The sequence below is a fragment of the Diabrotica virgifera genome, chromosome 2 (genome assembly GCF_917563875.1).
Source record: "Diabrotica virgifera virgifera chromosome 2, PGI_DIABVI_V3a".
Classification (NCBI taxonomy): domain Eukaryota; kingdom Metazoa; phylum Arthropoda; class Insecta; order Coleoptera; family Chrysomelidae; genus Diabrotica; species Diabrotica virgifera.
In genome coordinates, this window is record NC_065444.1 from 200,138,154 (window position 1) to 200,165,082 (window position 26,929).

The window sequence follows — 26,929 nt, forward strand, 5'->3', positions numbered from 1 at the left end:
CCATCCCTAAATAGCAGTATTCTTGGATATAAAATCAGCATATATGATAATGTCAATATTTACAAATTATATCAGAAAATGAACAACACTCAAATTCCTATAGACCTGAACAATGTAATTCTCAAATTAATTCAAAACAGACTGATATATACCAGAATAGTCCAAGTAATGAAGCTTAAAATAGGACAAAACCTCGCAATTTTTACAGAATGGATCGATTTGCTTGAAAATTTGAGAATAAGTAGTGGATAGTCCAAGGATCAAAATATATATGATGCCGAAAGGCGCTTTTACCATGGGGGGGGGGATGTGGAAATTTTTTATTATATTTTGACCAAAAAAGTTGGTAAAAACATTCATTCTAAGCAAAAAGCGTTTTATACATTTGTGTGATAAAATTAATAGTTTTCGATTTATTCGCTATCGAAAGTGTTAGTTTTATAATCAACTAGTTTTAATGGGAAATAAGCCGACATTAAAATGGTGATAGGCGACACAAACGCCAAGATCGGAAAAGAAGAAGAGTACATAGGGGTAACAGGGAAACATAGTTTGCATAGAGACACAAATGAGAATGGTCAGTTTCTAATAGATTTCGCAGCTGGAAAGAATATGATTATCAGTTCGACATGCTTCCCACATCGGGACATACATAAGGGCACTTAGATATCACCTGACGGAAACACAATAAATCAAATAGACCATATACTGACTGAAAAAAGAATGGCGACGAGTATATTAGATGTAAAAAGCAGACGTGGCGCAAGCTGTGACTCAGACCATCTACTAGTGCAGACACGGTTTAGATGCAAAATCAGTCGACAGGTAAAGGAACAATATCCAAAACAAGAAAAACTAAACTTAGATAACCTAAAAGTCCCTGAGGTACAAGAAAGATTTGAGAGAACAGTTGATGAAAAATTACTAGAAGAAAACAGAGCAGACTCCACAATAGAAAATCAATGGAACACCATAAGCAGTATCATACTAAACACAGCGAAAGAAGTCATAGGAATAAAGACACAACGGAGAGAAGAAACATGGTTCGATGAAGAATGCAAACAAGCTATACAGGAAAGAAATGAAGCACATAAGAATTACATACTCAGACGTACTAGAGAGAGAAAAACAGAATTTGAGAACAAAAGACGAAGAGCAGATAAACTGTGCAGGCAGAAAAAGAGAAAGTACGAAAACCAACGGATACTAAACATAGAGAGGGAGTTTAAGGAAAACGAAACACGTAGTGCATACCAACTTATTAAACATTTAAGACAGGGATACAAACCGAAGACTAGCCTCTGCAAAAATAAGAAGGGTGAAATCATTAGCGATATGGACGAAATTAAGATAACCTGGATGACATATTTTAAGGAAGTATTAAACAAAGGGGCACAACCACCATTACAACAACAGAGGCAGCAGCAGGCACGGCAGGAGGTACAACAACAAGAGCAGGGGGAAGATGGAGAAGAAAATGAATTAACTAGACCCCCAACGCTAGAGGAGGTCCAAACGGCAATCCACATACAAAAAAGCCATAAAGCACCGGGAATAGATAAAATACCGGCAGAACTACTCAAGCAAGGAGGAAGGAATTTGACACAACAGATGTATCAGCTAATACGAGAGATATGGATAGAAGAAAAAATCCCCCAACAATGGAAGAAAAGTATAATCTGCCCTATTCATAAAAAAGGAGACAAACTGTTGTGTCAGAATTATAGAGGCATCTCTTTACTTTGTTCGGGATACAAAATATTCACAAACATCCTTAATCGAAGACTTCAACCTCTCACGGAAAAAATCATCGGGGAATATCAAGCAGGGTTTAGGCAAAATAGATCTACCATTGACCAACTATTTACAGTTAAACAAATACTAGCCAAAGCATGGGAATATGACATGGACGTTTACAATCTCTTTGTAGATTTTAAACAAGCCTATGATTCAATAGATAGAACAATTCTACCTAATATATTGGAAGAATTTGGCATACCACCAAAATTAATACGACTAGTGCAAATGACAATGACAGAAACAGAAGCACAAGTATGTATTCAAGGACAGATCACTGATGCGTTTACGATAACGCAAGGACTGAAACAAGGCGACGGACTGGCTCCAACGCTTTTTAATCTTGTTCTTGCATATGTAATTAGACGGTTGACGGTAAGCGGAAATAACATACTTACAAACAAATCTACCCAATTAGCAGCATACGCGGATGATATAAACATAATGAGCAGAACAATGAATGCAGCGGAAGAAACCTACGTTGAGTTGAAACAGAGTGCAGAAGCAGTAGGGCTAGCAATAAACACAAATAAAACAAAACTACTCATACAAATCAGATCAAATAGACCGGCGCAACAACACTTTATTGACGATATAGAACATGTGAATAGATTCACGTACCTAGGAATGGATCTGGTTGCAAGCAATGAAGAAGAACCGGAAATAAATAGAAGGCTTGTGCCGGCAAATAAAGCCTATTTTGCGATGGGCCACATATTCAAATCGCGAGACGTACACCGGAAAACAAAACTCCGGGTATATAAAACAATAATCAGGCCTATAGTAAGTTATGGCTGCGAAACATGGGTGGTGACACAAAAATCTGCCAATGCATTAGATGTGTTTGAAAGAAAAGTATTACGTAGGATACTGGGCCCAATAAGTGAAAATAACAACTGGCGAATTAGGTATAATAGAGAAATATACGAGCAATATAGCGAACCAACTCTAGCACAACACACTAAACTGCAGAGATTACGGTGGGCAGGGCACGTGGTCCGCATGCATGAGAGTAGAATCCCCAGAAAATTGCTGAATGCAAGAATGCAGGGAAGAAGCCCTGTTGGAAGACCTAAAAAGAGATGGGAAGACGAAGTCGATGAGGATGCCAGGAACTTTCTGAGAACGCGTTCATGGAAAAGAACAGCGGTAAATCGAAATGATTGGAGAAGCTTATTGAAGGAGGCCAAGGCTCGATTTGGGCTGTAGTGCCATTGGATGGATGGAAGCCACAATTTTACCAAAAAAATGATTTTATTAACGTTTCGAAGCCCAAATCGGGTTTCGTTGTCAAAATACAAAATACTACTAAAATAAACAAAAATGTTGCTAAGTAAAAAAATTCTTCTAATAATTTATTTATTCTGACTCATTTATATTGGCAATTCAGACGTATATTATACATTTTAAAGTAGAAGACTTTAAAATGATATTGCCAATATTTTTTATGAGTTACGTTCCTCGGACGACTTTACTAAAAGATAGTTCATTCAATTACCTGAAATCAATCCCAACTCAAGTATATCCGTCACAAATAGCTTCAAAACAACATGTTAGTTTTATATCGAAAAAATCAATGTTTTTAATAAGTTTTCTGCTAATAACTCCAAAATATTTCGTTTTATCAAAACAACTTTATTTAACAAAAATGTACCTTTTGAAAAAATAAACAAAACCGTTTTTTAAAATTCTCTTTAAGACCAATAGTAATCGAGCTATACTTTATTATAGCTCTTCTTCGTCAAATGCTAAATATTGTAGTTTCAAAGTCAAAAGATGGGAAAACTATGCATTTTTCGAGGATAACTTGTTGAAACTAATTTAAAATATTTAAAAATATCTATCTCCAGAAATAGAAAAAAGTCTAGCTCAAAAATTAAGTGACTTATAATAAAAAAGAATATCAGTCCCTATTTTTTTTAGCGCAAAAGTGATCGGAAGCAACTGCCCTAATCACTACCCTAATTTAAATTAGCCATTGACCTTATTTGGTCTTCTTTATTTATGTATTATTAATAGGTTCTAGAAGTTTGACCGACCTAGAATGATTGGTTTTAAAAAAAAATGGGGTTAAAAGCAAATAAAGAATTTTTGTAGTTTGAAAAAAAAATGGATTTTTCTTCAGAATAGAAAGATTAGCATCAGAGATACGAAAAAATGTTTAATAATAAAATTGTAGCTTATTTAATTCCCAAGAGTCTAGTTTGCAAAAATTTTTTCTATGGCAAAAATTAGTGAACTATTGACAATTAAAACTTGTAATAACATGCAAAAACCATCTTTACCGACCCTTTCAAAGTCACCTCTTTTTGAGACTGAGGATTTTTAAAAGATTGAATAATAATATGCTTATAGATCTTGTAAAAAGCTACAAAATTCTTTTTCACCAAACTTTCTAAGATAAAAAAATAAAAAAGTTATGGTTAAAAAATCAATATATTTTTTTGAAAAAAAAAAGAGAAATCCAATTGGAAGCATAATAATGTAAGTTAGCGGTGATTTTAGTCATTGGCCTTATTCATTCTTCTTTATTTATGTATTATTAATAGATTCTAGAAGTTTGAGTGGCTTAAAATGATTAGTTTTTAAAAAACTAGAGTTAAAAGTGAATAACGAATTTTTGTAGTTTCGTAAATGATGCCATTTTCTTCAGAATAGAAAGATTAGCATCAGAGATACGAAAAAATGTTTAAAGATGAAATTGTAGGTTATTTAATTCCCAAGAAGTTGGTTTGAAAAGATTTTTTCTACAGCAAAAATTGAGTGAATCGTAAATGAGTATAATTGGTAAAACATTGATTTTTTCTACTGGGACTGTGCAAGTTCGGTAAAGCGACACCTATTTCTACGCTCTGCAACTTTATTCACACTTTTAATTACATTGGCCAATTATATTAGTCCTGGTTACTGGATAATTGTCAAGGCCAGAGTCCAAAAAAATAATAAGAAGAAAAAATAAGATTCAGGTTATGTTATTAAAACGTGAACAATTGTATGTATTAAATAAAATTAGTTATTAAAATGCAATACTGCAAGCAAAATACAATTAATTAAATTTACCTTTATATAATAATTGCATATCATATCAATATTGTGGAGCAACATATAATTTTTCTACTTCCTTGACAGTAGATATGAAATGTATGTCAATTTGACAATTTCATTTGACAATATGAATTATTTAAGAAAGTTGCAATATTTCTCTACTATTCGCGCACAATCGTTTCTCAATTCCCTTCCAAGTACTTGCACACCGTGAATATAAAACTAAGACTTTCGATAGCGAATAAATCGAAAACTATTAATTTTATCAAAAAAATGTATAGAAAATTTTTTGCTTAGAATGAACGTTTTTATCAAGTTTTGCGGCAAAATAAAAAATTTCCACCCCCGAGATGGGGTGGCAACCACTCCCATGGTAAAAGCGCCTTTCGGCATCATATAGATTTTGATCCTTGGACTATCCACTACTTATTCTCAAATTTTCAAGCAAATCGATTCATTCTGTAAAAATTGCGAGGTGAAAAGCTTCGGTCCCTGGACTAGAGACAATGATGGATCTTTCATTGAACCAATAACTGCAACCAAGGGCCTTCCACAAGGTTCACCGTTAAGCACAATTATATTTAACATATATATATATATATATATATATATATATATATATATATATATATATTGATGTGATCTTTATTATTGATATGAGATAATATTCTTATATGTCATTTAATTTAATCAATGCATTAATCATAATCTAATTAATTTACCAGATCACATATCAATATGTTTTCAATCTCAGGGCGAATTATAAAATTAATTACTTAATCTCGTGGCTTCTAAGTATTTCTCAATGGTTCCTAATCGGGATAGGAAAGAAAAGAGTAAAATAATACACACATATGGGTTACAATTTTATTAAAATATTGTTTATTTTATTTAAATGGCAATCACTGCTTAATATTTGCTAGATCTTATTATTCTTAAACATAACCTTTACAAATGGGAATCTTATTTCCTTTTGGTTTCCAATTGAAAGTTTTTATTAACATTTAACTATTAGGATTTATTAGCAACAATTCTATTTAAGTTTGATGAAGCTTTTCTGATATTATTTATTATGTTCTTCAATTTATAATGTGGTATTTAATACGAAAAACCCATACATTCATGTCCAAACAAATGAGACTGACCTTTTTCTGGTGAACTGAGAATGTCTTCACACAAGACCCGTTTCCTGCTATCCTTGGCTGCGATCAAAACCTCGTCCTGGCTTTCAGTAATGTTCTCCTTTGAAAACTAGCTCGTATAGCTCTCGTTCCTGCTTCTGTCCTGATGCTGTATTCTACCTTTTTCGAAACTGCAATCAGCTACCGGGACACTCTTGGCTCAAGGAGGTTCTTTTACTCTCAACCTGGCCTACCTCTCGTTCCACGATAGATACTCCACACTCACGGAACTACACCGGCTTTCTCACTCTCCGTACACTACCGTCTACTACTGGACTTCACTTCTCGACAGCTCAAAACATTCTGCTCTCTCTTTTCAGTCATTCACCTACTTTCTAAATATCCCTTCCAGATTCACAAATCAACCTTCCACCACCAACTCTCATTCGCAGTATTCCTCAAAACTCATTTTTCATCTTTCTAAATATGCTTAATGGATTTCCAAAAAAAATAGTTAATTCCCATTCTAAAATTACTTTCTACTATTTACAAAATTTAATGACCTATTATCTACTTCAACTGAGTCTTATTTAGCATAGGCTAATGATCGAACCTTCCGCGAACAACGATAATGGTACGCGCCATTCACTTTGTTTATTCTAAGCGCATTTTCCCGAGTTTCGTTTAATCACTTCTTAAAATTAAATATAACAATTTGTTGTATACAGGTTGTTCTAAATTTATATGCCCGTGGTTGAGAAAATTGAAAATATTTTATATTAAATTGAATCCTTTTTATAATTATCAAAATTTAATTTTCAGATCAAATAGAAATATAACAAATCCCCGCCTTGTATTCGATAAAATTTATCTGCATTTTTAAATAAATTTTCTCGAGGCAAAACCAACTCCCTGTATATTTCCTTACTTTAATCTACGTCTTATACCCCTTCTTCTTGTATTACTCTAATTAGTCCCACCTGTAGAGTAATTGTTTCCTTATTTTCAGTGTCTTCATCCTGTGTTAGAGTGTCGGCTATTATGTTGTCTTTCCCTTTTTCCCATATCAATCTTCTGTCTTTTTCCTCAGATTTTTCACATATTTTTACCGTGTATTCTGCATCCTCGTTTTCATATGCCTCCTCTTCAAATGCCACTGTTTCGTCATATCTTTTTCGCTTTCATTTGTTAGCTTTATTTCTTCTTCTCCTGAGCTCATCTCTTCTTTTGAGGAATCCCAGTTTTCTTTTGCTTTTGATACTCTCAATTTTTCTTCTTCTGGGCTCAACTCTTCTTTTGAGGAGCCACAGGTTTCATTTTCTTTTGTCTTTTTCTGACTTTCTCTCCCTTTTCTTCTTTGTCCTTGCTTCGTTGCCAAATTCATTTCCACTGTTTGTTCTTTACCTGATTCGTCCGTATTTTGTTTCTCCTGTTCCTTGTCCTGTTCTTCTTCTTTTTCTTCTGTTAGATTCATCGTATTATTTTTAAAATCTATCACTACATGTTTTTCTGCCAATTCGTCAACTCCTACTATCATGTCATGTGACATGTTTGGCATTATTACACATTGTAGTGCATACATCTTCTTACACAGTCGTACCATTACTCGTATGCCTTCATTTATAGTTGCCAATGTCCGTTTGTTTGCGCCCACTAAATTTACCCTAGGTATTTTGTAAATTAAATTTGTTAAGTTAACTTCTTCTATTACTTTTCTGTTGACCAATGTTATTTCAGATCCAGTGTCTATCATAATTTTAATTGGTTTCTCGTTGATAAATCCATCCACAAATTTTAAATTAACTCCATTTTTCTTTTCGTTGTTTCTTGCCAATTTAATAAACTCCTTGGGGTTACAAAAGATTCCTGTTTGATTTTTGGTTTTTAGTGAGCGCCGTCGTGAAAAGACGCCGGTTGCTCATCGTTGTTTATATTTTCGTCATAATGTCTCTCTCCGTCATATTCATGTGTCTGGGTATTATTTACTTCTCTTCTATTTTCTCTTGGTCTGTCGGATCTGTTTCGGTTTTCTCGATATCCCTGTTCATTTTGTCTACCATTATTTCTGTTTTCTTGATTTGAGCGTGTGGTGTTTCTATTCTGGTATTCTCGATTTCTGTCCTCATACCATTGCCTATTTCTTTGTTCATAATTTCCTCTTCCGTTGTCTCTATTTTCGTTTTCCCTTCTGGGATTAAAATCTCGTCTTGTATAGTCCCTCCTATCTTGATTTCTATCTCTGTAATCTTGTGTTTCTCGGGGCCTGTAATCTTCTCGCGACCTTCTTGATTTTCTTTCTCTTAGACGTGATTCTCTTATTTGTAGGAATTGGCATAAACTATCTATGTCTTTGTAGTTTTGCAATGTGATATGGTCTTCCAGCGTTTCCTCGAAATGTCTTGCAATCAGTTCGACTAATTGTTCCGATGAGTAATTATATTGTAAATGTTTTGCATTATTGTAAATTTGCAAAGCATATGTCCTTTCTGATACACCCATCCTATCATTATATTTCCCATTTTGCAATTCCTTGTTAATTTCCAATTGTTGGACCTTTCCCCAGAGATAATTCAAAAATTTTTGTTCAAATTGTTGCCAATTGCCGAATTCTTCTTCTTTGCTATCGAACCATAGGCTTGCTTCATATTTGAGATGGTTTCTGATAGTTTCTTTTGCTGTTTCGAAATTTCCGATGTGCTGTATTTTCTTTTTCAGGCTATTTATGAACGGCACTGGGTGTAATCTTCTTACATCCCCGCCAAACCTTATCTTCACGTCATCTGTGCTATGTATAACCATTTCTCTTCTTTCTCCGACATTCTGTTGCGTATTGATTTCCGCAATCTTTCTTTCCACTTCTTCTATGTCTGCTTGAATAGCGTTTTGCAACTTGTTTTCCAAATTTTCTAGTTCCTTTTTCTGGCCATTCGTTAACTCCTTTATTTTATCTTGAATTTTCATTTCATACTTTTCTATGCGTTCCTCCATTTTCTTGTTGTTCTCTTCTATGGCTTGTTTTGTTTCCTTCTGATTTTCTTGCATTATTCTTTTTGTTTCATCCATTTTTTGATCCAATTTTTGTTGTGTTTTATCCATTTTTTGTTGTGTTTCATCCATTTTTTGTTGTGTTTCATCCATTTTTTGTTGTGTTTCATCCATTTTTTGATCCACTTTATCCATTTTCTTTGATGTTTCTTCCTGATTTTTCTCCATTGCTTGTTTTGTTTCCTCCTGATTTTTATCCATTGTTTGTTTTGTTTCTCTTTGATTGTCATCCAGTTTTTGTTGTGTTTCATCCATTTTCTGTTCCATTCTTTGTGACTGGAGTTGCATCATTTGTAATAATTTATCTATTCCTGATAATTCTTGCTGTTCTGATGCCATGATTGTCTTGTCTAAAATATCTTCTTGGTCTGAATTATTCTCTTGATTTGAATGTTCTTTTTGTTTTTTGTTGTCTTTGCTTTGGCTTCTTGTCACAGACATTTGTTTTCAAGACGTACTGTCCCCGCCAAATATGAAATTTTACTAGTATGTTACCAAGACGACTTTTTCTCACCCAAATATTATAAATTGTCAATAAATATATCAAATGTAAATATCGTAAAAATAAAATATTAAATCAGTTATGTAAAATTTGTACCTAAAGAGATCTAAAATTTTATGTTATCAAATGTAAGTATCTCACTTTTTACCACAGGCATATAAATTTTCAAATACCGGCTTTACTCTTTCTATCCTTCAAATTTGCCACTAGAAATACTTTTCAATGCTTTCCACGTTGGACGACAGTTGATGTGATCTTTATTATTGATATGAGATAATATTCTTATATGTCATTTAATTTAATCAATGCATTAATCATAATCTAATTAATTTACCAGATCACATATCAATATGTTTTCAATCTCAGGGCGAATTATAAAATTAATTACTTAATCTCGTGGCTTCTAAGTATTTCTCAATGGTTCCTAATCGGGATAGGAAAGAAAAGAGTAAAATAATACACACATATGGGTTACAATTTTATTAAAATATTGTTTATTTTATTTAAATGGCAATCACTGCTTAATATTTGCTAGATCTTATTATTCTTAAACATAACATTTACAAATGGGAATCTTATTTCCTTTTGGTTTCCAATTGAAAGTTTTTATTAACATTTAACTATTAGGATTTATTAGCAACAATTCTATTTAAGTTTGATGAAGCTTTTCTGATATTATTTATTATGTTCTTCAATTTATAATGTGGTATTTAATAAGAAAACCCATACATTCATGTCCAAACAAATGAGACTGACCTTTTTCTGGTGAACTGAGAATGTCTTCACACAAGACCCGTTTCCTGCTATCCTTGGCTGCGATCAAAACCTCGTCCTGGCTTTCAGTAATGTTCTCCTTTGAAAACTAGCTCGTATAGCTCTCGTTCCTGCTTCTGTCGTGATGCTGTATTCTACCTTTTTCGAAACTGCAATCAGCTACCGGGACACTCTTGGCTCAAGGAGGTTCTTTTACTCTCAACCTGGCCTACCTCTCGTTCCACGATAGATACTCCACACTCACGGAACTACACCGGCTTTCTCACTCTCCGTACACTACCGTCTACTACTGGACTTCACTTCTCGACAGCTCAAAACATTCTGCTCTCTCTTTTCAGTCATTCACCTACTTTCTAAATATCCCTTCCAGATTCACAAATCAACCTTCCACCACCAACTCTCATTCGCAGTATTCCTCAAAACCCATTTTTCATCTTTCTAAATATGCTTAATGGATTTCCAAAAAAAATAGTTAATTCCCATTCTAAAATTACTTTCTACTATTTACAAAATTTAATGACCTATTATCTACTTCAACTGAGTCTTATTTAGCATAGGCTAATGATCGAACCTTCCGCGAACAACGATAATGACCTATTATCTATTTCAACTGAGTCTTATTTAGCATAGGCTAATGATCGAACCTTCCGCGAACAACGATAATGGTACGCGCCATTCACTTTGTTTATTCTAAGCGCATTTTCCCGAGTTTCGTTTAATCACTTCTTTTTTTTTTTTTTTTTGTTTTTTATGGCATTGACTTGGGTGTCATTTAGCCAGTCACAACTTTTTTTTTTGTTTTCTGTTCATACATAAGGAAGGCAATGAGGTCCTTAGAGTTCCATAGCAAACTCTTCTACAGCTCTCTACTCAGTTCAAAAGCTGGCCGCTATGGACTGTCCAAGTTGCTCACCACATTTTCCATTATGTATCTTCTTCTTCTTCTTCTTCTTTTTTCATATGTACATAATATACTAAATTATCAGGATTAACAAGTTTAGAGATTAATTTTAGTTTCACAGATAAATTTCATTAAACAATCATACAGTAGGAAAAATGAAAGAATACCCATGAACGAACATATAAAACACGCTGTATTTTCCTGTCACCGTGTCACACCAAAAATTGGCAAGCGCAAGTACATGTAATAATTATTATTACATGTACTTGCGCTGGGCAATTTTCTTTGTGACACGGTGACAGGAAAATACAGCGTGTTTTATATGTTCGTTCATGGGTATTCTTTAATTTTTCCGACTGTATATATTCTTGCTGTTCAGAGACAATAGATAGGATACATTGAAAGGTGGAAAAACATTACATTTTATTAAATCTTGGATTAAATTATATGTGCATGGAATATATTTTGCGCACTCAAAGAAAGTATGATTTAAGTCACCAACCTTCTGACATTCTGTACAAAGATTTGAATCAAAAACTTTAATTCTTGCTAGATGTAGAGGGAAACATGCATGTCCAAACTTCATTCTAATTAATGTTGTTATATATCTTCGAGGTACTATGTAATTTTTAAACCAATATATATTTGGAACAGAAGGTTGAATCAGTGAATACTGAGATTTGGATTGTTTACAAAGATCTCGCCATGATTGACTCCACTGATTTTTAACTCGATGCTTAATAGTGTTAACTAAGTCAGATATGCAAAACTTACGATTATGTGAAGTACCATATTCAATGGCTTTTTTAGCCAACCTATCAACATATTCATTATGCGTTAGTCCTATATGAGCCTTAACCCATAAAAAGTTCACTCTTCTTTTATTTTTATGAATTTCAAAAAGGATTTTCTTAATTAGTAGGATATAAATATTTGAACTGTTATTGGGAAAATCTATAGTTTGAATAGCAAGAAGAACAGAGAGTGAATCGGAAATAATTGTTGCAGATATATCTTCTTAAAATTAAAAAAATCACTTCTTAAAATTAAATATAACAATTTGTTGTATACAGGTTGTTCTAAATTTATATGCCCGTGGTTGAGAAAATTGAAAATATTTTATATTAAATTGAATCCTTTTTATAATTATCAAAAATTAATTTTCAGATCAAATAGAAATATAACAATATATATATATATATATATATATATATATATATATATATATATATATATATATATATATATATATATATATAGCCGATTTGTTTAATACTCCCTTGGGGAGATGTAAAATAATGGGATATGCAGATCACCTAGTTGTCTTCATAAAAGGCATAAATGTAGAATATACATGGGACAAAACATCAACATGGCACTTAATAATATACAAGAATTCCTAATAGATCATGGATTATCCCTTTCACTGGAAAAGTGTGATGCAATATGGTTCACAAAGGAACACAGGAGAAACACCCCACCTATTATCCAAATTAATGGACATCAAATGAATTATAAACCACAAGTGAAATACCTTGGAATAAAATTCCAGCAACACCTCAAATGAGATACACACATAACAAATAATATCACAAAAGCAAAAAATCTCTCATAAGCAGAGTATGGTAGGAAGCTGACCCGCACACCCTTTTGATGGCATTTCAGGGACTTATGAGATCCCACTTAGACTTCAGTGGACTCTTTATAAAGCCAGCCAATAAATCAATCTTAAATAAATTAGATTCAATCTTTTTTGAAGGTGTTAGAGTAGCTCTTGGTTGTATGAAGTCAACTACACATGTAGCACTATTAGCAGAGGCAAACTTTCTAGAACCAAAACAAAGAAGGGAACTATTAACCATAGGGTTCTTGAAGAAAATTACATGTATTAGAAACCACCCTCTAACCAAATTAATTTCAAATACCAGAAGAATGTTAATACCGGCTTTTTGGAGAGATGACAATACGCCCTATTCGATACCTGGTTTAGCTGAATTCATGCCATACCTCAAGGACATTTATAAGTCAAACAACTTCCCTTGCTATGAACTCCCTTATAATACACTGTGTAGTATAGTGAAGACAGTCCCATTGAATCTAAAAAAAATTATCCCATGATCAAAGAACAATTTTTTATAAACACAGAAAAAATATAAAGCAACCCATACCTTTATATTCACTGATGCATCGAAGAAAGATCTTACAACAGGGTTTGGAATCAGTATACCAGATATTAACATCAAATACAGCTCAAAGTTACCAAATCACCTCTCCATATGTAACACAGAGGTCATTGGAATCTACGAGGCAATTAAATTAGCACTTAGGAAAAACTTATTCAGAATAATTATTTTTTCCAGCAGTGCAATTGAAAAAATTAGCAGTTGTGCAGTCAAAAATATAGCTCATGCAACTGAAAATGGCTTTGATATCAGATTAGCATGGATACCAAGACATTCAAATATCCTAGGTAATGAAGAAGCTGACACTCTAGCTAATATAGGAAGAAATTTGAATATACCAATGGCCATGCCCCTCGATTTCCAAGACATATATACTGACATTAAGTCTAAAGTATACGATGAATTCAGAAATAAATGGAATAACCTAATCAGAATCAAAGACTATCAATACCGAAAAGTACAACCTACCTTTCCTAAAAATAAATGGTTTGCCATTCTTCCATTCATAGATTGAAGACACATCACTAAAATTATTAGGTTAGGTACAGGACACTGTCTAACAAAAGAAAACTTGCATAGGATGAACCTGACAGACAATCCCTATTGCGAATGTAGGTCCATAGAAAATCTTAATCACATATTTTTTGAATGCCCTATTAACTCCATTCCACACTGGGATATCTACAACTTTTTCGCCAATAAAGGACTTCCAACCCTAATAACAATATATTCAATTTTACATAATGTAGATGAAGAATCAATCAAAGCAATTATTAAGTTTCTTAGCATAAACAGAATAAAATTATAATGCTCAACTAGCTACACCTTATTTCTAATGCTTATTACTAATAGATTGTGTTAGTTATTGCATAAACACCCATAATATGTTCTGTTACTAACCTTTTACAAAAAGTAAATAATCAGTCAAAGTTATCACCATACCCAAATTAGTTCAAAAAATCAAGAAGTAGACATATTCGGTGGGCCCGACATGGTCATGAGACAGTCAACGTCGTGACCGCCAACCTGATTGAGCTGGCCAAATTGCATAAAGCAAGGCCAATAAACAAGCAAGCAAGCAAGTTAAATATGATACATCACACCAATTTGACGATTATAACTAAACTACAGGATAACTTTACGTTATATTTAACGTGAGTGATTCATCATAGGGCTGATTATTTATCTATGATTTAATAATAATTAAAATATTAGAATTGAGATAAAAACATACCTTCTGTTTCAACCCTTAAATTTTGTTTGACATGATGAAATTTTGAAATATCAAATTTCGATAAATTATTGGGATCTTGAAGTACAATGATATCTTTCCTTTCGAATGGTTGATCAGTAATTAAATCCTTCCAATTGCGGTTCTTAATATTCAACTGTTCAATAGCCTCCATTAAAAACACATTCCCAGTTGTGGCAATAGCAGCAATATGTGAACTATTGGTAAATGGTTTGAATAAGACAGGGCATTCAAAGACACCCTCACTTTTTCTGTGAAAATTCAGCTGTATTAAAGATTTAAAATCCAGGGGTTTACCAGTTACAGGGTTGATTTTAAATTTCTTTAAAAATGGAATTAGTGCTTCTAAATCGAAAATATTTCCATCTAAATCGCAATAAGGAATCTCATAAGGCTGTAGAGATAGACAACAGTGGTCAAATGGAAGCCTTCTAAAATTCTCTCCCTCTTTTGATGTATAGCCACCTTTTTTTCCTCCATAAAGGGTAGTCCACTCTGTGTACGTAATGTACATTTTATCCTTTTGATGTTGTCTTTTCCCCATTTTAACAAAACTTTTTCAAATACAACAATCTGAAAAATGATATGAAAAATGAAAATCTCCAAATATTTATGTTTTAGGTTAGGTTTTTCACATCAAAGTCATAACAATTCATGTGGCCACCATAAGAAAGAGAAATATCACCAAATGAAAAAGAAAGTAGATGACTGTAACAAAAATATGATATTTATTACTATATTTATGTATTTTTCTAACATATTTTCAAATTATCTATATTTTAATAGTGCCCAATGTACGTTGGTAAAATATAAATTTAAATTATTTGTTACTTTTTTTATTTTAAACTAAATAGTTCTTTCTTGTATAGATGTTGGTAGCAATGTTCCGGTTCCCTTCATAAGTTTTACAAGTACGCCATGAGCCAAAATTTGTGAAAAGGGAGTGTAATTTGTTTTGAGTTTTATACATTAAAAAGTCGATTAAACGGTAAGTAATTGTTGTTATAACGTTTTAGAAAGCAACAGTATATTTTAAGCAAAACTTTAAATGCTACTGTAATGCGTATAGCGATTTAAAATCGGAGAAAAAATGTGTACTGAAGAAAGGTGTAATACGATATTATTGTTTAATTTTTGCACATCTGTTAGGCAGAAAACGAAATTATTTATAGATATAAAGTCCAAAACTACTTTATTGTCCTATTTTATTAGGTAAAATCTGTATTAATGGAAATTGTATCTGATCAAATCTCAAAATGGCCGACCTTTGACAAGAATCAATTTTAATTTTTGAAAAGGGTCACATTCCCACAGAAATTACCTGCATTTACCAACAATATTGCCGGTGCCATACATTTCCTAGCCGACCTTGCATTTTTTAGAGGTTTACTTGTTTACAGCAGTTAGATTTATCTTAGAATTTGAACAAAGGACTAATTTTTTTGGCACTAATGTAAAAGACCCACATCATTCAGTCTCTGGCCTTTTTGTGCAGTAGATTCAAAATGAATCAATTATCGATTCATAACTTTGTTTTAATGTGTTTAATTCAACTCTCTTGTATTTATTATGTGTTATTTCACAGCACTTTATGTTCATAGTTTGTTGGTTTGTCTCAGCAGTGCAGATTGTTTTCTAAAAAAAATTGTAATTTTTGATCTCAGATTAGTTAATTTTTTACTTTTTTTCTTATCAATCCAGTTTAAGTTATAGTTAACATCAATTTAATTTATTTAATATATAAAAGACATATTTTAAGGGACCACAGACATTCGAATACAATAAGTGTCTCTGTAAAGACAATGAAGTCGACTTTACTAAGTAACAACATTTACTCAACACACACTACACATTACTCCCCTGAGCTAGTAATAAACTATCATTTGTAACTGGCTGAAATTTATTTAGATTTAACTGTTCAAAAATAAAATCCACAAAAAACAGTACAAATGTCAAAATGTTTTAAAATACAATATGTATGTATAATATATGTTTACTATAGTTAGAATAGTTGTCAACTCTGAGTTTGAACCTGTTATACGCTCTGAGCTTCGCTGGTGTCGCTCCTAGCGGACTACTAATTCAACTTTCACTGGTAATTTTTAAATTTATTATTTAATTGTTATCGCTTAATATTTACAACTCAAAAAAGTAATTAAATTGTAATCGATTTTTTTTAAGATTTTGCTAGTCATTTTGACGTTCTATTGATATAATATGAATTTCTTACTGGCACTAAGATTAATAGATTAATTTATAATTACATATTACGGAACATTAAAAAAACTTAAATTCAGTATTTAAAACGTAAGTATATTTAAGGTAAAAATATATACCACAGCTTTGACCAACTAATATTTTTTATAATTAATGTTTTTAATTTTAATTTTAAATTAATCACTTTGACATTTAAGTCAAATTTCTGGTAAACATTTACAGACTTGCCACTACTGGCGCTCGCGAATTTGTAAATATCCCCTCTATGTATGAGCTCACAGCGTATACAGAACAGTGATAACAGTAACAGAATAAGCAGGAACCAAGGAACTGTCGAATACTGATGGAATGGGTATGAAGTGAATTTAATGCTACCAACATACGAGAGAGCTGTCCTAGAGAGAGACAGAAAAGAGTCAGGAAAAATTTGGGCCCTGTAATTTGAGTTGCCTATATAAACTTAAATCAGGGAAATAGTGCTCATATTTTTAACTTGGTATCAGAGCTGATGGGCAGTATTTCAAAATTTAAATACTTTTTTGTATTTAAATGTCAGAACTCTATTCTTCATTAAAAGAAGTACTGGTTTTAGTCTTTCTTTTTGTCATTGTCATTAAATAATACACAATAAAATTAGTTATATTTATCAAATATATCATGGAACAGTTCTAAAATCTACAAAATATAATATGCCAAAAAAAAGACTAAAACCAGTACTTCTTTTAATGAAGAGGAGAGTTCTGACATATTTAAATACAAAAAGGTATTTAAATTTTGCCCTTCAGCCCTGATACCAAGTTAAAAATATGAAGACCATTTCCCCGATTTAAGTTTATATGGGCAACTCAAATTACACGGCCCACATTTTCCATGGCTCTTTTCTGTCTCTCTCTAGGACCTCTCTCTTGTATGTTGGCCACACTCTCTCTCTCACTTCACTGTTTGAATGGGACGGGGCCATTCAATCAGTATTGACAGTTCGTTGGCAGGAACACTGAAATCTCTTTCTAACTAGATCTTGAGATTATGAATCATATATCAAGATATCAGAAATCACATTAACAAAAAGTGTGAAGAGATCAGCAAATCACCATAAATTTACACTTGAAACAAGTTTTACTGTATTTGAAGAGAAGTATCCATATATTTTACTGTATTGCAGATCAGTAGGCGAATTCTATAATTTTCGTTATTATCGCAAAAGCTAAGCTAAACAATAGCGAAGTTGATTTATATTCATATTCTATAAGGTTAGTTTTCGTTTCGTTATCATAGCGACATACGATAAAATACGAGTTTAAACAATGTCTGAATAAATAATTATGGCAACATTGCAAATATATGTAAAGAAAGAAGAAGAGTTACATTACGTATATAACCTTATAACTACATGTTTGATTGAATTATTTCCTTGAATAACTATATTTTTATTATATTTTAATTTTAATAAAAATGTTGCTGTTGCAATTTGTTCTATATGGAGAACTCGAGCGGTTAACGTGAGAGTAAAGCAGGTTCCTTCAAAATAGAAGTGATCCATTTGGTTCAACAGATAGAAGGTTTATTGATATTCTTTGCTTAAGCAAAGAACTCATTCAATTACTTTTGAATGAGCTACAGGAACTTATGGAAGATGGTGTAAGAGCATCGCGAATTAATTATCAACATAGAATTCTTGTGGAATCAACAGCAACGAACAACCCGCTTAACGCTTGCACTTGTGTACCACGTGAACATGATCGACCAATCACTATCGAAAGCGAAATGAACTGCAAGCCAAAATTTATCGCTTTTGCTTTGTAATCGGCTGCTCCGATTCTACCTGAATGAGCTTACTGAATAGCAAACCGTTCAATAACGAACGTAATTGTTTCGCTTTGATCTTATAGAATCGGTCCACAGCTTTTATATAGACTTACAATGGAATCATTTTCAACAATTTTTGTAGTTTTATATAATATTTGAATCACTGTATAAAGATAAAGAGGGCATTTAAGATTGCAAGAACTATAGAGAGAGAAATTTAATGTCATACACAATGAAAACTTTTAACAGAATTGTAGAGCCTAGGTTAAGGAGGGGACAACAATAGGAGAAGAGTGGGTTCCTAAATAAGTATGTAAGGCTAAGGCTTATGAATGGATATGTGTGACAGGGTGTACACACTAAAGTAAGGACTTGTGTTTTGTATAAGTAAAAGTTTTTCAGTAACATTTGTTTACATCAAGATTCTCAAAGGAGAGGACTCCTTTGTCAATGCTCTTTGTGGATATAGTGGAGGAGAGCAAAGAAATGTTGGAAGAGAAGTTGGAGGTTTGGGGAAGAGGTATTGAATAGGAAGGACTTGATTAGCAGGTCAAAAACGGTGTACATATGTTTGGGAGGAACAGAAATGGTTGGTGACATTGAACTGCTTGGGAAAAAACTAGGACAAGTAAGAAAACTATACCTTGCCTCATACATAACGAAAAATGGGACAGTAGATTGAGAAATTGCCCATAGGATACAGACTGATTGTCTTAATTGGAAACCAAAGAGTGAAGTACTCGGTAATCAAAAAAACAGTGAATAACCAAGACACTTGATTGTATAGGCCAGTGGTTGGCAATCTTTTTAGCCACAGCAAAATACGAATATTTCAACAATTTAAAAAAAATTGGGAGCCAAATCTGCTTGTTTAGCAAACTTTTATTACACTAAATAAAACTGAAGTGTCTAGCCGGTTAAGATAGTGAAAAACGCTTTCAGCGATATTCCAAAAATAAAAAAACCACATGTCCTACATCAAAAAGTATTCAACAAAAAAATTTTTAAACCCCTAGCCCCCTTTTAAATTCATAACCCCCCAAAATTTTTTTTTCGTTTTTTGGCGATATTTGGTTTCTAATCATCGTAGAAACTTCTATTTTATTTTGTTTTTTAAGGTTTTATTTACTACAACACTGTATTTTTTACAAAATTTTTGGCGCAATATCCATTTTTTTAAATGTTGATATATTATGTAGAACGGAAAAGGGAGAGAACAGCAAACATGAGGTTTTTTTAGCTCATCATAAGAATCAGGAATACTATTCTAAGTGTTGAACATGATCATATCTTCCTTCTCTAGGTGATTTAAAGCAGACCATTTGTGTTGCGAACATTTTTTTCTTCTCCAATATTTCCAATTCAACACAAAGACGTTCGAATTTAGAGCGCCATAATATGCCATATCTACCTTAAATCCAGAAATTGTATTTCAAAGCTATTATATAATGCCAATTTCAAAAGGAGACAATTTCAACTCAGTTATCGTAGCATTAAAATGATTTTTGACAAAGGCTAAAGTTTGTAAGTTTTTTTTTTAATGAAAATATTGCGCTTTTCGTGGATATTTGTGCCAGAGCCGCACCTAAGGGGCCAAAGAGCCACATGCTGCTCCAGAGCAGCACTTTGCCGACCACTGGTATAGGCTAACCTGAATAAGAGTTTTTTGATGTCTATCCTATGCTCGTATAGAACATTGATAGTCCCCGTTCTCACATATGGATCAGAGGCATGGACGCTAACTAAAACAGATGAATCCGCTCTGTTGATTTTTGAAAGAAAGGTGCTACGTAAGATATTCGGAGCGGTCTGTGAGAACGGAATATGGAGGCATAGATATAACTTTGAACTGCAGAATATCTACAAGCATACGTTTGGTGGAAAATATCACTATAATTAAGCGAAACCGCCTGCAGTGGGCAGGACTTGTAGCCCGGGCCCCTGAATCGAACATGATAAAAAAGATTCTAACAGCACAACCCGTGGGAATTAGAAGACGGGGTAGACCAAAGCTGAGGTGGATGGACAGGGTAACACAGGATGCCGAGAAGATCGGAGTCGACAACTGGAAAATGCAAGCAAGGGACAGAACAGAATGGGGTAGAAAGCTTGAGAAGTTAGAGGCCCTTTAAGGGCTGTAGCACCAAGATGATGATGATGATGATCCTATGGTCACATCTAGATAAGTATCTGCAAAAATAAAGGAAACACAAATACCTAAAAGCATAATTTTAAATTTTAAATTATAAAATACTTTCAATTAACTACATAAACTACTAGCATTGTTTATATAGGGAGATAGTTGGTCAGCCCAATAGGAAAATTTGTTTGATTCAAATTGAGACAGTCACCAGATGTCCCCACAATTTCTGTCAGGGTCGCAACATCAAAATACATAGACACCAAGTTTTGATGAAACTGCTAAATAGTATAACTCACTGATAGGTAATAGTTTTTAAAAAATTTTCTAATAATATGATTTTAGATCTGGATCCCGCGTATGAAAAAAAAGTTGATTAATAGCAAGCTGAAAATTTGTTAATAGCTTAAGGATGTCTAGTCGGATAAACTTTGATATATGGCAACACTGGAACAGGGGCAGTTTTAATTGTGGAACAGGTTAAAAATTTGGATCGGTCACACCACGAAAACGGCACATTTACAGTAGACTCGCGATTATCCGAGACTCAGTCATCCGAGCCCCTCAGTTAACCGAGGCAAAAGTCATAAATGGTGAGTTATTTTCAACCTTGTCGCAACATCGCCGCCTCAATGTCAAAAAGAGGAATAAAGCTTATGCAAAATCAAAGACCTTTTTAAACAGTAATATTGATAAGGTAAATGTTTTTTTTTTTATAGACAGTACTGTATTAATTTTGTCATTAAAATATTCACAGTTATGATTATTTACGTGTTTTTCTATCAATATAACCAATCTCAGTGTTAACCGAGTTTTTCCATATCTGAGGTAGTCACGGTCCCAGTTACCTCGGATAATCGCGAGTCTTCTGTATTTTGTCCGACAGAACAGACTTAAACTCTCCGAACAGAGATTAAACTCTCATGCAAAAATCAGACTGCTATTTATCACCTGTCATTTGGCATATTCTACATATTCCACTCATTAAAACACCCATTTGGTGATAAATAGCAGTCTGATTTTTGCATGAGAGTTTAATCTCTGTTCGAAGAGTTTAAGTCTGTTCTGTCGGACAAAATACATGTGCCGTTTTCGTGGTCTGACCGTTCCAAATTTTTAACCTGTTCCACAATTAAAACTTCCCCTGTTCCAGTGTTCCCATACATCAAAGTTTGTCCGACTAGACACCCTTAAGCTATTAACAAATTTTCAGCTTGCTATTAATCAACTTTTTTTTCATACGCGGGATCCAGACCTATTTCTAGGTATTTAAACCAATTAGTAGAAGTAATTTTATTTGAAGAAAAGATAAACATTGTATTTATTTTAGATTTTTTTTCTATGTTACGTCATTATTGCATTATCGATGATGTTTAATTGGATGTTTCGCCACTATACTTTACTACTACTACGCTACAACAGTTTGGTTTTCACATCAAATAACTTATTTTATTGTACAAACCAAAAACTTATTCACAAAATGAAACTAAAGTACAATAGAAGTATGTACATAGAAAAATAACAAAATAAGATCTTAAGTGATAATTATTAACATTATCTGTTATGTTAACAAGAAAACGACAAACATGATAAAAATGAAAAGGAAGCAGAAGAACTATGAATAGTAAAATGAAATTCATTATTTCACTTATGTTTCATATTTCAATCTACTGAAGAACTAATTGTGGGTGGAAGGAATTGATTTATTTTGTAGAGACTTTGCAAGTCATCAAACTTCTTGTTAGAAATGGATATTGGTTCTCGATAGAGTGGAACCAAAGAATACTGATCCAAAGTGCATAGTCGCTTTCTTGATTTTCTATTTTTAAGCAAGACCGGTTGAAATTGGGTTTCTGTGTAAGAAGTTGTTTAAAAAAACCACAGAACCAAAAAAGACCACACAGACAAAAGTGCACATTCGCCACTATTGCACATTGCACTACTATTTTTAAAGATAATAGTTCAATGTTCAAATACATGGAAGCACGGTGTAATTAGAGATTCGCCAGTGTTGATATAAAGTTTCGTTACCTTCCCAAAGAAGACAATTTAAGAACTGACATTTCGTCGTTAATGCATTTGCGTTTTTTCGTTTGTTGAATTTTTTGCTGTTATTTTGTCGAATTTTTGCATTTTGAAGCTTTTTGTAGTATACAAACATTTGTTTTCACAACTAATTTTATATTGGAGTTAGAAATTTTGTGATAAGTCTATGTTATTTTACGATAAATTTTGACAACATACAAAGCTAACCTCATTGTTGACACAGTTGAATGCTTGTGTTTAAGGTTCCGCCAAAGTGAATAAAATAACAAATAGAAAATAAGTTATTGAATTTTTCTATAAATTGTTTATTTATTAATTAATCAATGATAATAAAATAATTTATTAAGCTACTTCAAATGTAGCTGCAATTATGCACCAAAATTTTAAAGCAAAACTTAAATTTGACATCCTATTTATTTGATAACGTCATATTTTATACTATAACCCGTGATCGGAATAATATCCACTTGCCGTTGCGTTTAGTAAATTTCCGACTTATTTCGTATGCTTTAAATGATGACGCACGGTTAAAGACTCGCGGACTCAACTGTACACATCGACGTTCGTTTCAATTTATGTTTTCACTTAATTTGATTGAAAATGAATCGTACCGCATGGGAAAAGTTATAGCGGACGGACTATACCTGTCTAGCATCAATATTATTACAGCGATATTGTTAAAGAATAAGGTTATAACATATTAAAAAAATCACTTAAATTGAATAACAGGTTTAGGAAAGTTGAGACACCAAAAGACCTGTTGTTTAAGGTGGTGAGTTTTATGTATGAAAGAGTGTTCTAATGCAGTCGATATTATAGTCGTAATAACATTGTTTTCAGATCTTCCGTTTTTCTGGAAATCTAATGAACTTTCTTATTTTAAATAGAACATCCTGTATATTTTTTGCGTTTTGAAGTCCTTAAGAAATATTGATTATTTTTCATATAATATTCCCTATACATAAATATATATAAACAAATTATAAAAATCATTTTTTTCGGCCCGGGCAGACATTATTTTAGATTCTTTGGATCATTGGGAATAAAAAATGTCTTTTATAATTTTTCTCCAAAGTTAATTGTTTTCGAGTTATATACAATTTAAAACTGAAAAAAAATCAAAAATTACGATATTCAAGGTTTAAAACCACAAGTAAAAAATATAATTTTTTAAATTACGAAGTATCTATATTCAAGATCAATATTCTTCTATCAGTTCCCTATAAGAATTTTTTATATATGTGTTATTCCAAAACATTGTTTTTAATTGTTAATGAAGTTCTTATGAGAGGACGGGCGATCGGGCTGCATTAACAACTAAAAAAAATATTTTAAACTGAAATAAGCCCAAATTACTTATCGGAAACTGATAAAATTAGCTTTGAACTTGAAGTTAGGTACTTCTTATTTTCAAAAATAATATTTTTTACTTGTGTTTTTGAGCCTTGAAACTCGACATTTTTTGATTATATCTCGGAAATGATTAACTTAGAGAAAAATTACAAAAACCTTTCTTGTTCCCAATGATCCAAAGAATCTGAAATAATGTATGCCCGGGCAAAAAAAACGAATTTTCAAATTTGTTTATAAATTTTTTTATAAAGTAAATGTAGCAATAACTTCGAAATTACGACATTTAGGTATAGAGAATACATGAAAAATAATCAGTATTTCTTAAGGACTTCAAAACTAGTGATGTATGAGAATGCGAATACATATCTAATAACGACATTCGCGAATGCGAATGTTCAGCTTTTTTTAATTTGTTTCTATTTTTGAAATGTTTTCTAAATTTATAATGAGAAGTTAATTGATATTTAGTGTAAATCAATCTGAATATTAAGCCTTATTACATTATACCAAATAATAAAACAACGTGAAGCCTGATGATTATATGAGGTTAAGTTACCTTTTTTTAATAAAAAAAGATGAGAAAGAGAATAGATTTTGATTTTATTAATCTAACGTTATTTTCAAATTATTTTTTCTCTGATATTCATATTCGCAAAATATTCGCACAAATTTTGCGAACGCGAATGCGAATATGCAAAAAGATGCGGATATTCGCGAATGAGAATATGAATATTCGTTACATCACTATTCAAAACGCAAAAAATATATAGGGCGTTCCATTTGAAATAAGAAAGTTCATTAGATTTCCAGAAAAATGGAAGATCTGACAACAAGGTAATTACGACTATAATATAGGCCACATTAGAAGACCCTTAACCACTAAAATTTGTAAAAATCGTCCAAGTCGTTTCCGAGATAAGAGGGAACTTACACATTTTTTTTATTACATAATAATGTTGAGTTTTGTATAAAAATGAGATTTCCAAAATTTCACGCTTCTAAAACTCATAATAACTTAGAAGTAAAAATTTAAAGTCTTCTTTATCATAAAATAGTTCAAACGACCCGTGACGTCACAGAGTTTAACTATGTGGTTCTGTTTATGGTTATATTTACGTATATTCTTCTTCTTTAGTTTATTGGCCTCCACCTACTTGGGTATTTGGCCAGCTCGTCGTCGGGGAATAAAGGAAAAATATTTATATTCTAATGACATTTATCGTATGTCGTTGTAATAATAGGTTTGTTCTAGCATCAGTTTCAAACGGTTTGAAACCATCAGCGAATAGTGGACCAGCGCGAGTAGAGGGGATAGCACTGGTGACTGTATTATGTTCTCTCACTGACCAACTATTTGCTGACGGTTTCTAACTAGTTTGACTATTTGCTAGAACAAACCTATTATACAGGATGTCCAGAAACTCTACCGACAAACGAAGACAGGAGATTCCTCAGGTAAATTTAAGATAATTTAACCCAATTCACTTAGTCCGAAAATGCTTCTTAAGGGAGCTAGAGCTCTTTGAAGATGGCGTCTTGTAATTAGTTTTTCTTAAATACCTCCAGAACGCTTCTATTTAGAAAAACAAAAATTGGTACGCGTATTTATCTTCAAGATATAAATCTAATCCATACATTGCAAATTTCTAGTACCGATCATAGGCGTCCGTTGTGGTAAGGCAACGGTTATTTTATCGCATAACTTTTTTATCTTTAACTTTTATGCATTTCTGACACTGGATTATTAAATTGTGAAGTATTCTAGTACTAAAAGGTACTCTTGTTTTAAATCGGTAGGACACACCGTTTTCTAGAAAAATCGATTTGAAAATTTTTCACTTTCTGAATTACAAAAAAAAATTTCAAAAAAAACTGTTTAGAAAGACGAAAACTGGTACATTTATTTATATTCCAGAGATAAATCGATTTCATTAATTGCGAATTTCTAGTACTGGTCATAGGCGTCCGTTTTGGGTAGGTCAACAGTTATTTTATAGCATAATGTTTTTGTCTTGAATTTTCGAGCATTTTTGACACTAGATTATTAAATTATGAGGTATTCGACTACTAAAAGTTACTCTTACTTTATGTTGGTAAAATACTTCGTTTTTCGTTGAAAAGTTCTTTCAATTTTTTTTCAAATTCCAAAAACGAAAAACTTTCAAATCGATTTTTCTAGAAAACGGTGCATCCTACCGACTTAAAGCAAGAGTACCTTTTAGTACTAGAATACCTCACAATTTAATAATCCGGTGTCAAAAATGCATAAAAGTTAAGGACAAAAAAGTTATACGATAAAATACCCGTTGCTCTACCCAAAACGGACGCCTATGACCGGTACTAAAAATTTGCAATCGATGGAATCGATTCATCTCTGAAAAGTAAATATGCATACCAATTTTCGTTTTTCTAAATAGAAGCCTTCTGGAGGTACAGTGGAACCTCGATAACTCGGATTAATCGGGACCGCGGCCTATCCGGGTTAGCCGGAGAATATAGTAAAAATTAATAAATAACCTCCATTACGATTACAAAAACATGAAACACATATGCACAGTACACATCTAAATTACGTATAGTTGTATAGAGTGTAGAGTTTTGTTCATTTCTTGGTAAAAAACTCAGTCATACTGTAGAGATGTACCGACACCATAATATGGTAGGTCTGGATCCTGCGTACAAAAAAAAATTGATAAATAGCAAGCTGAAAATTTGTTATTAGCTTAAGGGTGTCTAGTCGGACAAAC

The 26,929-nt window shown here is 32.5% G+C and overlaps 3 protein-coding genes across 3 annotated transcripts in view; 1 reads left to right on the forward strand and 2 right to left on the reverse strand.

The window, feature by feature from the left end:
• Positions 1–15,265, reverse strand: part of LOC126880343 (RING-type E3 ubiquitin-protein ligase PPIL2) — a 51,134-nt gene extending 35,869 nt beyond the window's left edge. The window contains exon 1 of the mRNA XM_050644146.1: positions 14,603–15,265. Coding sequence (XP_050500103.1) covers positions 14,603–15,164 — 562 coding nt within the window. The 5' untranslated portion in view covers positions 15,165–15,265. The remainder of the gene's footprint in view (positions 1–14,602) is intronic.
• On the reverse strand, positions 5,493–12,277 carry LOC126880342 (uncharacterized protein DDB_G0283697-like). The gene is made up of 2 exons (XM_050644145.1): positions 10,929–12,277; positions 5,493–10,855 (listed from the first exon to the last, which is right to left on the reverse strand). Exon 2 carries the CDS (start codon positions 9,447–9,449, stop codon positions 7,848–7,850), a length of 1,602 nt encoding a protein of 533 aa, XP_050500102.1. The 5' UTR covers positions 9,450–10,855; positions 10,929–12,277; the 3' UTR covers positions 5,493–7,847.
• A 206-nt stretch (positions 15,266–15,471) lies between the features above and the next one.
• LOC126880349 (ubiquitin-conjugating enzyme E2-24 kDa) overlaps positions 15,472–26,929 on the forward strand; it is a 33,683-nt gene continuing 22,225 nt past the window's right edge. The window contains exon 1 of the mRNA XM_050644154.1: positions 15,472–15,608. The gene's annotated coding sequence lies outside the window, so the exon portion shown is untranslated. The remainder of the gene's footprint in view (positions 15,609–26,929) is intronic.